Source organism: Amblyomma americanum, chromosome 8, assembly GCF_052857255.1.
Source record: "Amblyomma americanum isolate KBUSLIRL-KWMA chromosome 8, ASM5285725v1, whole genome shotgun sequence".
Lineage (NCBI taxonomy): Eukaryota > Metazoa > Arthropoda > Arachnida > Ixodida > Ixodidae > Amblyomma > Amblyomma americanum.
In genome coordinates this window covers 126,281,466-126,294,175 of record NC_135504.1, presented here as the reverse complement: position 1 = coordinate 126,294,175, position 12,710 = coordinate 126,281,466, and the positions used below count along the sequence as shown (strand labels likewise).

The window sequence follows — 12,710 nt, the reverse complement described above, 5'->3', positions numbered from 1 at the left end:
TAGGGAATTATTCAGCAGGCAGGGTATGGAAAGAGGTGCTCTTTATGTGTGCCCTTCGGGAATAGGTTGTCAGGGCGAACCTCGGACCCTTTCCCTAGTTGAAAGGATGATGCTGAACGCAGCGCCAAGTGTGTATGCTTTTTGCTTTTCTGAGCAGCAAACCCCGCCACCGCCAAGGACACTACTCCTATTGCCTCCACTTCCTCTGCCGTTCTTGGCACGTCTGGCTTTAGTCTTTGATGGAGGACAACGAGTCAAGCGCAGGAGTATATCGGAGGATTGTAGTCGGATACAATTCAAGAACGAAGCAGGAAATGCCTCTCAAATCAGCCCCTTCAACCAATGGCGTCGGCTTATTGTCAAGACGTCGCAGTTAATCCGTTAAGCCAATCCCCTACGATGTGACGTTATCAGGTGCGCCATTGGCTAGAAGAGCTCATTTGAGGGGCATTTTCCGCTTCATTGTTGATTTGTATCCGACAGTAGCAATAAATCCTTCAGACAAATAGCTCTGATGTTTGGCTGATTGGTTCATATTTATCAGTTAAACGCAGCGAAAAGGAAGACGGGAAACTCTCACGACTTATCTCAAAGCGCACAACGACGACAGGGCAGACGCTGAAGACAGCACCAGCCCTGCCATGCGTGTGCTTCTTCAGTTATTCTTTTACGAAGCTACGAGCACGATTATCCAGTCGTCCATTGCGAATGTTTAATAAGACCTGCGGGCACTTGGCAGTTCATCCCCGGGACTATACACGTTCAAGCATTGTCCGAGCCACTCCACGCTCACCTGAAGGTGCTCCTCAATGTAGATGGTGAAGTTTGGTCCCTGGATGGGTTCCATGGCCCGGATAAGCCTGGTGGCGAAGCGGAACAGGTAGTCGACGTAGTCGTCCAGCTCGGTGCCATTATTGCAGGGTACCTGGCGCTTGCTGATGCGGTGCCCGTGTGGCGAGAAGGTTCGCGGCACCTCCGAGTGGGGCGTGGGCACCACCATCGACTCCAGCATGTCCTGCACCTCGCTGGGCTTCTGGGACACTGCCTGCAAGGGTGGTGCGCGAGCGACACTTAGCGGCGACCGAAGGAGTATGGTGTTCTGCCATAGGGCTACCGACTGAAAATTTTCTCTGCGCTGTTCGTGTCGGCGTCTGCAAGCCTACCGCCAGATACCGACGGCCAGGAATGCACCACCCTCCTAGAGGCCATCACCTGCCACATATGAGACATATGAGCTAACCTATATTGTACAGTAGGACACCTCTGCGGTGGCCAACTGTGCGATGCTTCCGTCTACTTCAAGCCCAACGTCATAGTTTCGGAGGCTAAATGTTACTTCTTTACCTCGTCAATATCTTGCTGCCCTACAGGCCCTGTCCCATGACTCTGGTGGGAGACTAACATTCAGGCAACAAAAAAAAAGCCGATTTCGTCAATGACCTTCAAACCCCATGCACTAATGTAACAGCTCGAAACGGACCCCAAAGTGGTCACCGCATTCAAGAAAACGTGCATTGAGGCTTTGTGATCATTGAAATGCTTTGTTATGTTTGCATATCTTAACTATAGATCTCTGTTTTGAAAGGCATGGTCCTTGATATAAACAACATCACCTTTACCTCCATTCGCGATCAAAAGCCAGCTAAAGCTGTTGAGCATCATTCGCGTTACAAACTCGTGGGCGTTTTGTGATTTTTTGGTCTCATAATCAGCTCCTTTAAATCAACGGGACGATCAATCAGGACTTGTCACTCTGGTTGGGTGGCTGTCAAGTTCCGCTGGTGAGCACGGGTCGATACTCAGCTGTGAAGTGGCCGAATTTTGGTTGGGGCTAAGCACGTTCAAAGACACTCCTACAGTAAAATTTCGGTGTATCCGGCTAGTATTTGTTACAAGATTCTGACCGATTATAACTATAATTCCTCAGATTGCCCATAAACTACTAGAATAAAAAAATGCTGTTAAGACATTTGTTATGAAATTGGTTGCACACTACGAGAGACACATGTCACTGATAAACAAAGTTTGCGGGAGATCTATGGCTACGCTGTCAGAGAAAACAGTGAGTTTAGCTTGAGCATCACTGTTCTTACTCTGCTGTTCTCTCCTTTAGGAAACCAGCCTATACTCCAATCATGAAAGGAGTAAAAAAGGGAGTAAGCTCTCCTCTAGCACACTCCCTTTAAGGGACAGGGTATGCTGCCGGAGCCCTGGTGTACACTTCCATCACTAAAACTATGGAATACTTACAGCTGGCAACGTGAACAATTTCCCTCTTCAAAACAGCGGAAGTTCTATCAGTTACTCAGATTTTCACCCAGGTTTCAATCTCCATTTATTAACCTCACATCATCCGGTGCCGCGTATAGAGGCCACCTTCAATTGCTGACTGCATCAAGTTACTCTGTTTTGCAGTGGGAATATACCTGCGTTGCCATGAGTAACTGTTCTGCATACTTAGTGATCGAAATCTACTCCGGAACTTGGGTAGCGTACCCTGCCCATGTATAGCGTATTCGTGTTTAGAGTGCATGGTACCAGCGCAAACGCGCTAGAACAGTTGCTTCGTTGGTCCTGGCGTCTGCCTGTCGGGTTGTCATGTCGGAATAGCGGCTGCCTTAAAACCGCGCACTAGAAACGTTGGAAAGACCGAATCCGATTCCGGCAGACCTTGTATACAACCACGGGACTTGGCTGGCCTTCTTATCGTTGAGAGAAGCGTCATTGTACGAGTGTCTTACCGTAACTTTCGCCTTGTCCGCTATAATTTTTATATGAAGTAATTCGAGTCAAAGCGTGGAACGTCCTTTTACCAGAAGATCATATCACTTCATTTATATTCATGGGGCCTTTCCGATGTAGTACTCGGCAACAGAGATGCATGCGCTTCTGCGACCGACGCGTTAATGTCTACATGACACCAGCAGCGCACTATGTTGATGACCTCTTAGTCTGACACGAAGTGTACACACTTCAGATGTTCCGTTACCTTAAGAGGTCCAATGGCGCGAGGTAAAGTGCTGTAAGATACCGTATATACCGGTATATAGTCGCCGGGTTATACACCATTTATAAGTTTCCAATAACTATCCAAACGTGCGGACTATAGAGAATTTTTCTTTTCATTACCGCCGGATATAGCATGAAATGCCCAGCTCGGTTCTATATGCGGGGTTCGGACAATATACCGGGTGCGGTCTAGTATGTAGCTGGTGCGGATACTATAATATTTTAGCCGAAATTGAGCACTGCGGACTACACATTGCGTGGGGATTGTACATAGGAAAATTACGGTAGATGAGGTGAAACAGCCGTCATCATTCTTTCGCGACAGCTTGTAGGGACTATGCGTTGTAGCTGAGGAGGACTATGACGAAGAGAGCGTGTTTCTGGGAAAAAAAAAGGAAATTCCGCACTTTCATTCGAATGTAGTGTAAATTTCAGTAGAGTTAGTTGTTCGGCTAGTTGGTATTGTAAATTGAAGCGCTGTGTTCGTCCGTCATGTTCCTATATAAACATGACAACTCATCGCTGGACACTCCGCAGAAGTTTTTGATGCCGAATGGCATCTTATGTGCACAGGCGTACTCCTGTCGTCTCCGCTGTCCACTTTAGTGACACGAGCGCCTGAATATAGCATCTGTCCTTCACCGAAGAAAAGGTGCCGCGGTGAAGAAATCTGCCACACACCTAATAACGGGCATTCGGATTCGGAGTGGGGAAGACAGCTCCTCTGCTAGTCTTTATTATGACTCGATGAGAGCCAGATTCTACTTTGATCACAATTCACACAATTAATCTTATTTCACCACAACTGGGGATTTTATATTTAAAAAAAAATTCTGGGAAAGGCCCGACTGTCATATTCCAAACAATCCCGTGCTACGTCTTCCCTCACTATTTTTTTATGTCCCCAATTTAGTCTTTACGAACGCATACAGCAGCAATGCGAACGATCATCTCGTTGACCCCCGTTCTTTATCCTCCACCCCATTACCAGTTTAATTTTACAGGCACCCTGCAAGATGAACGGTCCTGCATAATTAACGTTTTTGCAGTGATTAAAGAAACGAATACGAGTGCCGTTTTCTGCTGGAAGCACCGGAAATCGTTTATGGTTTATGGGGGTTCAACGTCCTAAAGCAACTCAGGCTATGAGGGGCACCGTAGTGGAGGGCTCCGAAAATTTCGACTGCCTGGGGTTCTTTAACGTGCACGGCACTGCGTCCCGTCCTCACCTTAGTTATGACTCCGTTGAGCCGGTCCTCCACCATCTGTCGCACGTGGTCCACGATGCTGGACCCGATGACGTCCAGCACCTCCTGGTCCTCGGGCCGGGTCTGCTGCGCCCCCTTGCCCCTGGTGGAGTGCGGGAACCGCTTGGTGATTTCGTCCACGTGCGTACGCAGCCCCGTCTGAGCGACCAGCAGGTCGTCCTTGTCAACGTGCAGCACCCGGGCGAACCAGGACATGGCCGCACGCCCCAGCACGGCCTCGAACTGCCCGCTGTCTTCGACCACCTGGGGCTCCCTGTCCCCGTCTCCGTTGATGTAGCCCTGGGTGCGAGCCGGGGTAACGCAGTGTCAAACATTGCACAGCGTGACGATCAACTCGCAGTACACCCGGTACATAATATTGTCACGTGGTGGCGACGGCAGTCGAAGCAGTGAGGAAGGCTAGCCGAAAGTTTTTCTAAAAGAAAACTGTTTATTGAGCTGATCTGCGCCCAGAATGGACTGAATGACACGGCGGCGAAAGCAACAAGCGTGCTCGGCGGTCGTCGAACAGAATGCCCGCTGGTAGCGAACTTTGGAGACATCAACAGGACTTGTCGGGCTAGTTGGTTGATCATAATGCAAAAAAGACGAACTGCGCAACAAGAACACGGACGAAAGGGAGGCAGACACACACTAACGCAGGTGTAACTGCGTTAGTGTGTGTCTGCCTCCCTTTCGTCCGTGTTCTTGTTGCGCAGTTCGTCTTTTTTGCTTTGGAGACATGGCGTGGAAAGTTACTATACAACGTTCTGGAACAACCTAGAATCGGCTCCGCCTGGATGCGATCAATCGAGATGAATCCGGTCGCGTCTTGCATCACAAACAAAGCAATAAAGCGGCAGGGCAGCTTTGAAGAATGAACAAACACTACAATGATCTGCGGCAACATGACTACCATGGCAGTTTTGGCAAGTTAGTGTGGCATGACTTCACAATTATATCGCAGATAGAGACAAGAGGCACACGCGACACATTTGGGATCGTACGTCCCTGGCCTTTCTCATGTCCTGGTCCCGATTTGCGCTATAAGAGGAACCAAGCTGTCGAAAAATGCGACAGAGCCGGTCCCAAAATACAACAGAAATTGTTGTCCTGTCGTTACGACAGATTTTTCTGTAGTATTGTGAAGTTGTCTGTTGTTGCGACAGAACTGGCTCTGTCGTTTCGACAGGGGACTGCTCAACACTACAGGAAGTCCTGTTATTACCACAATAAGTTCTGTTGTCGGGTCCTGAAATACTACAGGAAAATCTGTTGTGACAACGGAAGATTTTATGCTGCGTTTTTCGATAGGCTCTCCTGGGAGATGACGTGAGACCTGTGTCCAATCAACAGACAGTGCTGATGATACCGTTGCATGGATATGATGTCTCTCTAGTGTTCCAAAGCCTCTCTTTTCAAGCGAGTCGTTACTTTGCAGATTAGATATCCACCCTTATTTTACGGTATTGTAACGGGAACGCGACACAGCTTTGAAAACAGAGCTTGGCAATTATGAAAATCAATCTCTTCGCAACCTTATATAAATTTGAAGGTCTAAAGGCATAGGCTAAAATGGTGTTCAGTTAATTCTTATAGAGCATTCCTCCCCACGCACAATCTTATCATCCAGTCCAGACAGGTGCAGTGTTTGTTCAGTTAGAGCATTCCTCTTTCCACGGAAACTGGAGCAGGACCCAAGTTTTCCTCTCTGTGCTTGGGTGACTGTGCACACTGTATACCGGAATATGCGCCACTCACCTTGATCCGGTATGCGCAGTGGATCTCCAGCCGGGGCATGATCATGAGCACACTTGCCCGCATGGCTGCGTTGTTGGTGGCCACGTCGCGTATGGTGAAGTTGGATAGGCCCGTCACGGTCACCTGAACCGGCAAGAGAGGTCGTGGGTGACGACTGGGGCATCCGCGTAGCTGCGTTTGTTTCTCAAAAAAGCATCGCTTTTGAATGTACAGAGGCACAACGCCGACCACCTGTCGGCGTCTCTCCCCACCATTAATGGCCATATATATTAAACTTCGTTATCAGCTACTTCGACGTGAGTGGAGCTGTTGGAGCCGTTGTTGGAGACGCTGTCGGTCCGCTGATACGATGGTATCTTTGCTATACCTTGCCTTCCATCGCGCTATAGATTCGACTGAATTGAATTGCACTTATAGTTGCGCTCTGTGAAACCTCAAAAACCCTGTAGATTCATTCAGCCTGCAGATAGCCTGCTAGCCTAGGTATCACATACGCGAGCATATGAAAAAGAAACAAAGCTAAGAACTTATTAAAAAGCGGGCAGTAGTATGCAGGAAAAGAATTGCTCGCAGATATGAAGTCAAATTGAATCTTATTGTTCCTAGTGTTTTAGCTACGAGTCCGATGAGTGTTTTCCTTTGTTTTCGTGCGTTCTGCTCGGCAGCTGCGGTCCTTATGAACAAGCCAGCCGCCGGGAACACCGTGAGATGCTCCTCTTGTAGCCACGCGTCATTTCCCGGTTCTCTGTTTGCACAGATCACGAAGATATTTTTCTTTCATTGGACACGCAGCAGTTCATCTATGCGATGGGGTCACTCACGCGTTCAACTCGTGTGCTCTGCAGCACTGTCACCAAGTGCAGTCAAAAGCATAAACTTTCACACTGTAACATGCATCGAACCTTGATTCGTGCCTGAGCGTGTTCGTGGCTTATTGTTCTGAAGAATAAAAATTTGGCAGACACTTAAGACTGCTGAGGATGCGACAGCATTCTAAAGTGCTCAGTCGTGCTGTGCTGCAGAATGATTATGACTACGCGTAATTTGTACAAACTCTGTATACCTTACCTTACGTTAATTGTAAAATGCTGAGTCATGTACGTTGCATAATGAGTCACGACTGACTATGCGCGTCATAACTACGCATACTTTGTGCAATCTCTACCAACCTTACATTAGGTTACTTGTAAAGTGTTGAGTCATGATACGTTGCAGAATGACTGAGTCGATGATGACTGTGGGTTTTTTTATGGCGCAAATGCATCTGTGGCCAAAGGGCGCCATTGCACAAGGCGTTTTCGTGTTCTCAAGGTGTGGTCAGTCTCATTTTCCCAAGCATTTCACCCTAAAGAAGCCGAGCACCAGGCCAGGGTAAAGCTTGTACAGTATGTATCACCGGTGGGTACCCGGCGGCACTGGGGATAGAACCCCGCACCTCTCGCATGAGAGGTGGTTACTCAAACCACTAGGCCACCGCTGCACTATGAATCATGACTACGTCTACGAGTCATGACATTCATAGGTCATAGTACGTTAAGTCTCATCTTTCACAACTGTACATGTTCGCTTGCATGTGTTGTGACATCGTTCACTCGGCGTTCTGACATCCTCCGAATTTCGTGCCGTAGACTGCGGACGGCGGACGCCGACATTTGTGCTATTCGGACGTATAATGCTTTCGCATTAAAACAGACAACCGTAATATGCTTGGCGCGGGAGTAGGTACGGGAGAGGAGGGAAAAATGGCAAAGGGAAGATTGCGCCATGTCAGCTGATAGAAAGGTGAAGAGAGGGGGAAAAGGCAGGGATGTTAACTAGAAAGGCTTCCGGTTGGCTACTTATGACTTAAGAGGAAAGGTGAAGGAGGTGCGAAAGCGGGCTTGGAGGCTGCAGGTGCAGCCGGAAAGCTTTCTTTACCGAGAGTTACTGAGAGTTTACAGACGCACCTTGGTGAGGGAGACGTTGACGTAGGCGCCCGTCTCCTGGATGAGGAAGCCCATGTTTCCCGCCTGGAAGGGGTCCAGTCCCCGGCTGACCTGGCTGCGGGCCCGTTCCAGTTTGCGCTTGAGCAGCTCGTGCAGAGACATCACCTGGTCCTCGTTCATCGAGCGCATGTTGCCTTCATGGACACGGACAGAGCACGCATCGCTGTTATATACGGTTATCACCAAGCACACGTTGGAAGTGATCGCATTTATGAAGCGTACCGAGACGAAAGCTCAACTAGAAGGCATATATACCTGCAGGTGCTTCACAGAAGACCTGATGCACTTCTCAAAAATAGGTTTTTGAATTGGAATTACGCTTTTTTGGCATTGCATTGTCAGTGGTGAAGTACATCGGAATACAGCTAAGACGTGCTAACTAGCAGGCTGGTTAACTAATATTGAATAGCTAACTTTTTAACTATCACCGTTAGGCGTCTTAATTATTGAAAGGCGTGTAGCACGACCTAAGTAATATCCGTATCAGTTTTTAGAATTTCGAAAACGCGGTTACCCTCGCCGCTGTGGCCCATCCAATTATGGCTACATCGCGCCAAAATACGTGCGCTTTCGAGAATTTTGCAGGCAAAGCAACCTCTCCAGTGCACGAAACTCGTCGAAATAGCCAGAATTTGCTGGGCCACAGCGGCAATGGTAACCGCGTTTCCGAAACGACAAAAAAAAACTGACATGGGTATTACGGTGGGCTGCACGCCTCTCAGTAATTAAGGAGCCTGATAGTAACAGTTAAAATGATAATTATTCGATGTTAGTTAACCAGCCTGCTAGTTTTCATGTCTTAGCTGCATTCTGATGTACTGCACCGCTGATAATACTATGCCGAAAAACCGCTGTTCTAACTCAAAAAGCCTATTTTTTTTTAAATTGTGAAGGGTCCTAGCCGAAACACCGTGTATAGGAGACTGACACAGTGCTGTACCTGCCTCCTGTCTTATAGTATACTTGTGCTTTCGGCTTGGCGCGCTACGAAAATACCGTGACACTGTTTCAACTAGCCCAAGTGTATGTTCTATTCCAGTCGTCGCCCTTATAATCATCACCGCCATCTTAATCATCAGGCCAACTGCAGAACTTCAGAAGAAAAGCGCACGTCGCAGTGAACTCGAAGGATGGATGGATGGAAAACTTTATTGGGTCCTGCAAGTAGTGATAAGTAACCACTAAGCGGGCCGCTCCCACGTCGGAACCTGAAGACCAAGCCTCACGGCCACGTCGTGAGCCTGCTGGACAGCCCAGAATTGTTCATCCAGTTCCGGGCTGCGAAGTGCAGCCTCCCACTTGGACGCGTCCTTGATCGCAGAGTCTTCAATTCTTGCGCAAGACCAGAGCATGGCTAAAGCACCACAATCCTGGCAATAAGGCTCCGTATACGTCTCAGGATAAAACATGTTCAACCTCCATGGGCAAGGATAAGTACCAGTCTGTAGTAGGCGTAATGTAAGTGCCTGAGCCCTGTTTACTTTAGGACGCGGCAAACCATAAACCCTGCGATTAAGAAGGTAATACTTCGTGATCTCATTGTATGTGGAAGGGGAGTCGAAGAAGTGTCCCCTATATACGTTTCCCTTCCCACTGGAATCCATCTTAATTGCCGTCCTCAGATATCATCGGTGCTCTGCTCTGAGCATTACTTGTCCCGCGCAGGTCAATTTCCTACCTCTTTTATACAGTCTTTCTTTTGCTCAAAAAAGGTGATAGCGTTTTCACGTATTTGAACCGAGTAGACGCGCGTTTTAGAGTAGAGGTGCATGTGTTTAGCTGGTTGGCTCATGGTTTTGCTTTGCTGGGTCGTCTGCGCGTCTGGCGACTATATTAGACTCAGGTTAAGCTCTGATCGTGGTTAAGCTGGTCTGATCTGTTCATGGCGCAGATGAAAATTGATTTAGACGACGACGCGCAGTGCACAGCGCGAGACTGTGTTGTAGATTAACACGAGGCTTCCTTACCTAATTTCCAGTTTGTTTTAGGTCGCCCTAACCTCCTGCAACCTCCTGTGCTACGGAAACAGAGTTACCCAATTTTTGTTAGGTCATCCCACGGTTGCCATATGCAATTTAAATAGACACCGCCTGGTTATGGCCAATCCCCCTTGTGGGTATGTGCCATTTTGTGAGGGGAACAACAACAATAACAAGAGGCGTGATCGGCTGCGGCGATAGTATATAGTGCTCTCGTGCAGTGGCCAGCGAAGCTTGGTTTGGCCAAGGTCACCCTACCATTGGCTGCAGCTGGCGCGACGCTCCTCCGGACAAACCCGAGCGTACCCGAGTTACTCCGAGGCTTCACACAAGGTTCTTGGTAGGGACCGCGTTATGTAGTGCTTTCGCACCAAAAAATTCACATTCAGAGTCATGCCGCGGTGGGTGGCTCAGGGGTTATGGCATATGAATAGATGGATGTCTGGAGTTGCTGGTAGTTCTTAGTCGAAGAATTAAGCGCAGCAGAAAAGACAAGGGAGAAGAAAAGAACACAGCGACAAGAGGCCCCAGTGTTCCCTATATACACATCCACTAAGCTGTTACGTGTGTAAGCCTTTGCTAAACGTATGCGGTCGCGTCGAACGTCCCTTATGAGCTGTGGGTAGATTCAGTCTGCGAATCCTGCTGCAACGTCTTCAAGGGTTTTGCGGTCATTACATTATTATTCAGCGAACGAGTTCGGTGGAACACTTACAGCGTTACATTTTGGAGCCCTTCGACACTACCAAATAGCCATTAAAAAATGTGAGCGGACACTTAAGCTCCGCCTTAAGCACGGAGCAAGACTATATAGTAGGAGGTGAAACTCCCGTCAGCGCGAGCGAGCGCAGGCGACCAGATAAAGTCACAATTGTATGCGCCGACGGGGCCGTATGCAGTGGCGGCGCCATGCGGCGCATCATAGAAGCCGCAGCAAAAAAAAAAAAATGCAACGCCCTGGCAGGCGGCTCCGGCGGAGCGGGCTCAAAGCAGACGACACGGGTGTTTGCTTCAGCGGGCACGCGGTGACGTTGTATTTCAGTAGTTTCTTTCCAGGCCGCCAGGCGCCGCCAGCAGGATAGTGGCGCCGCGGGCTTGTGACCTTTTCTGGTCGCCGCAGACGGGGGAGTTTCCACTCCTATATAGCCTTCCTCGGTGGCCTTAAGGGTATGACGCGATAGCGTAATGGGTTCATTCCCGTATATACAGAAGGTCATTCTCTACTTTACACTCATAAATACCGGGGGTCCTCATGCTAATACTGGCGGAGTGGTGCAGCGGTTAAGCGATTTGCCAATGCCCTGCATGCGATGGCAGGTGCCCCAGCGGTGGGCCTTGTGCGACCCAGGTTGCTGTTTCCGTGCGACCAATTAACTGCCACCTGCCACGGTGGGCAGTTCGCTCACAATCCGGTGGACAGGTTGTGATGCCGAGAGGTCATGTGACCTAGGTGGTCCACCTGCCTCCCAGGTTGCTCTCTGGGGACCACCGACTAGAGCCGTGCTCGTGATTTTTCGCTCACTACGCCGACGCCAGATTTTCCGAACACTAGCTATACAATTGGAAACAGACAAACACGCTCTACCAACGTGCTCGGAATTCCTGCTAAAAATGCCGTTTACATAACCGTAATGAGCACGATGACATGAAATATCGTACCCCCTGCAGTTTTCAAGGCGTCGTCTGTGCATCTTAAATAGCATTTCTGTGCGCGTGCACGGTATAGATCAACTTTTCATGTCGACGTATAAAACACCCGCGAAGGGGCCGCCGAGCTGAAGCTGTGATCCCGCAGAGCCATCAGCTCTTCTGTGCCACTTTTAGCGATCGGGCACGTGACGAACCAAAATGGCGGCCACTCTCGCCGTGGTAGATTGGCTGACTGAATGATTCCAGGCTGCAAATTGTAATCGTCCCGAGCGTGTACTGACCCGCCGACCGGCAGCCATTTTCGTGTACAATTACTTCTGCTTCAGGAACCTCGTTCGTCACAGACTCCGAGTGCATCGACGCAAAGACTCAAATGCTTCCTGCAATCTCAATTACATAAATCACATCTTTCACTGTCACGACGCGCTAACACTCGTGCTACAGGCATGGTTCAAGACATTACGCGGGCAGGTGCGACGAACAGGAAGGGACGCGTGGTATTCAATTCCGCTCGAAGTGAAACGCCCCGGCGGAAACACTCGGCTTTCCCCCTATGGCGAATAGGATTATACATGAATGGGCACGTCGCGTATATATGTGAGCGCTAATGCGCCTTTAATATATACGCTTTCCCGGCGGTACCTTTTGTAGAGGCTACTTCATCTTCGCAAGCAGGGCCCCAGAAGGCGGAAGTTCAAGGGTGTGTCCTAATCTACAGTGCGGTACACCAGGCAGTCGTCTATATGCCACTTAGAAAGTCCTCAAGCCTGTGTGCCGCATATATAGCAAGCGGTCTCAGCTTCGAAACTAGCGGAACTGTGGCGTCCCCTGGTGTGTTATAAAGACATCAATAAACAGCTCGCGGTGGAGGCTATTGAGAAATGGTCACCTGTGGTACAGACGATCCTGTTTGAACGATGTAGCTTCAAGCAAATAGACGCTAATTCCGCTCTGGCGTCATTATAAACAGCGAATTTTCCACCTATCAAAGCATCCCACTTAAAGAACCCGAAAGGGGTCCAAGAAAATCTGGAAGGTTCCACTAGAAGAAAGCCGGAAGTTGGGCGATTTGGTGAACC

General features: G+C 49.0%; 2 protein-coding genes across 2 annotated transcripts in view; one reads left to right on the top strand and one right to left on the bottom strand.

Annotated features, from left to right (window-relative positions):
* Positions 1-12,710, bottom strand: part of LOC144102062 (uncharacterized) — a 48,071-nt gene that overhangs the window by 4,059 nt on the left and 31,302 nt on the right. Inside the window, exons 2-5 of the mRNA XM_077635336.1 lie at positions 7,964-8,136; positions 6,018-6,140; positions 4,239-4,556; positions 794-1,045 (exon numbers count right to left, since the gene is read on the bottom strand). Coding sequence (XP_077491462.1) covers positions 794-1,045; positions 4,239-4,556; positions 6,018-6,140; positions 7,964-8,136 — 866 coding nt within the window. The remainder of the gene's footprint in view (positions 1-793; positions 1,046-4,238; positions 4,557-6,017; positions 6,141-7,963; positions 8,137-12,710) is intronic.
* LOC144102061 (uncharacterized) overlaps positions 1-12,710 on the top strand; it is a 47,234-nt gene that overhangs the window by 21,940 nt on the left and 12,584 nt on the right. The gene's annotated exons all lie outside the window — the stretch shown is intronic.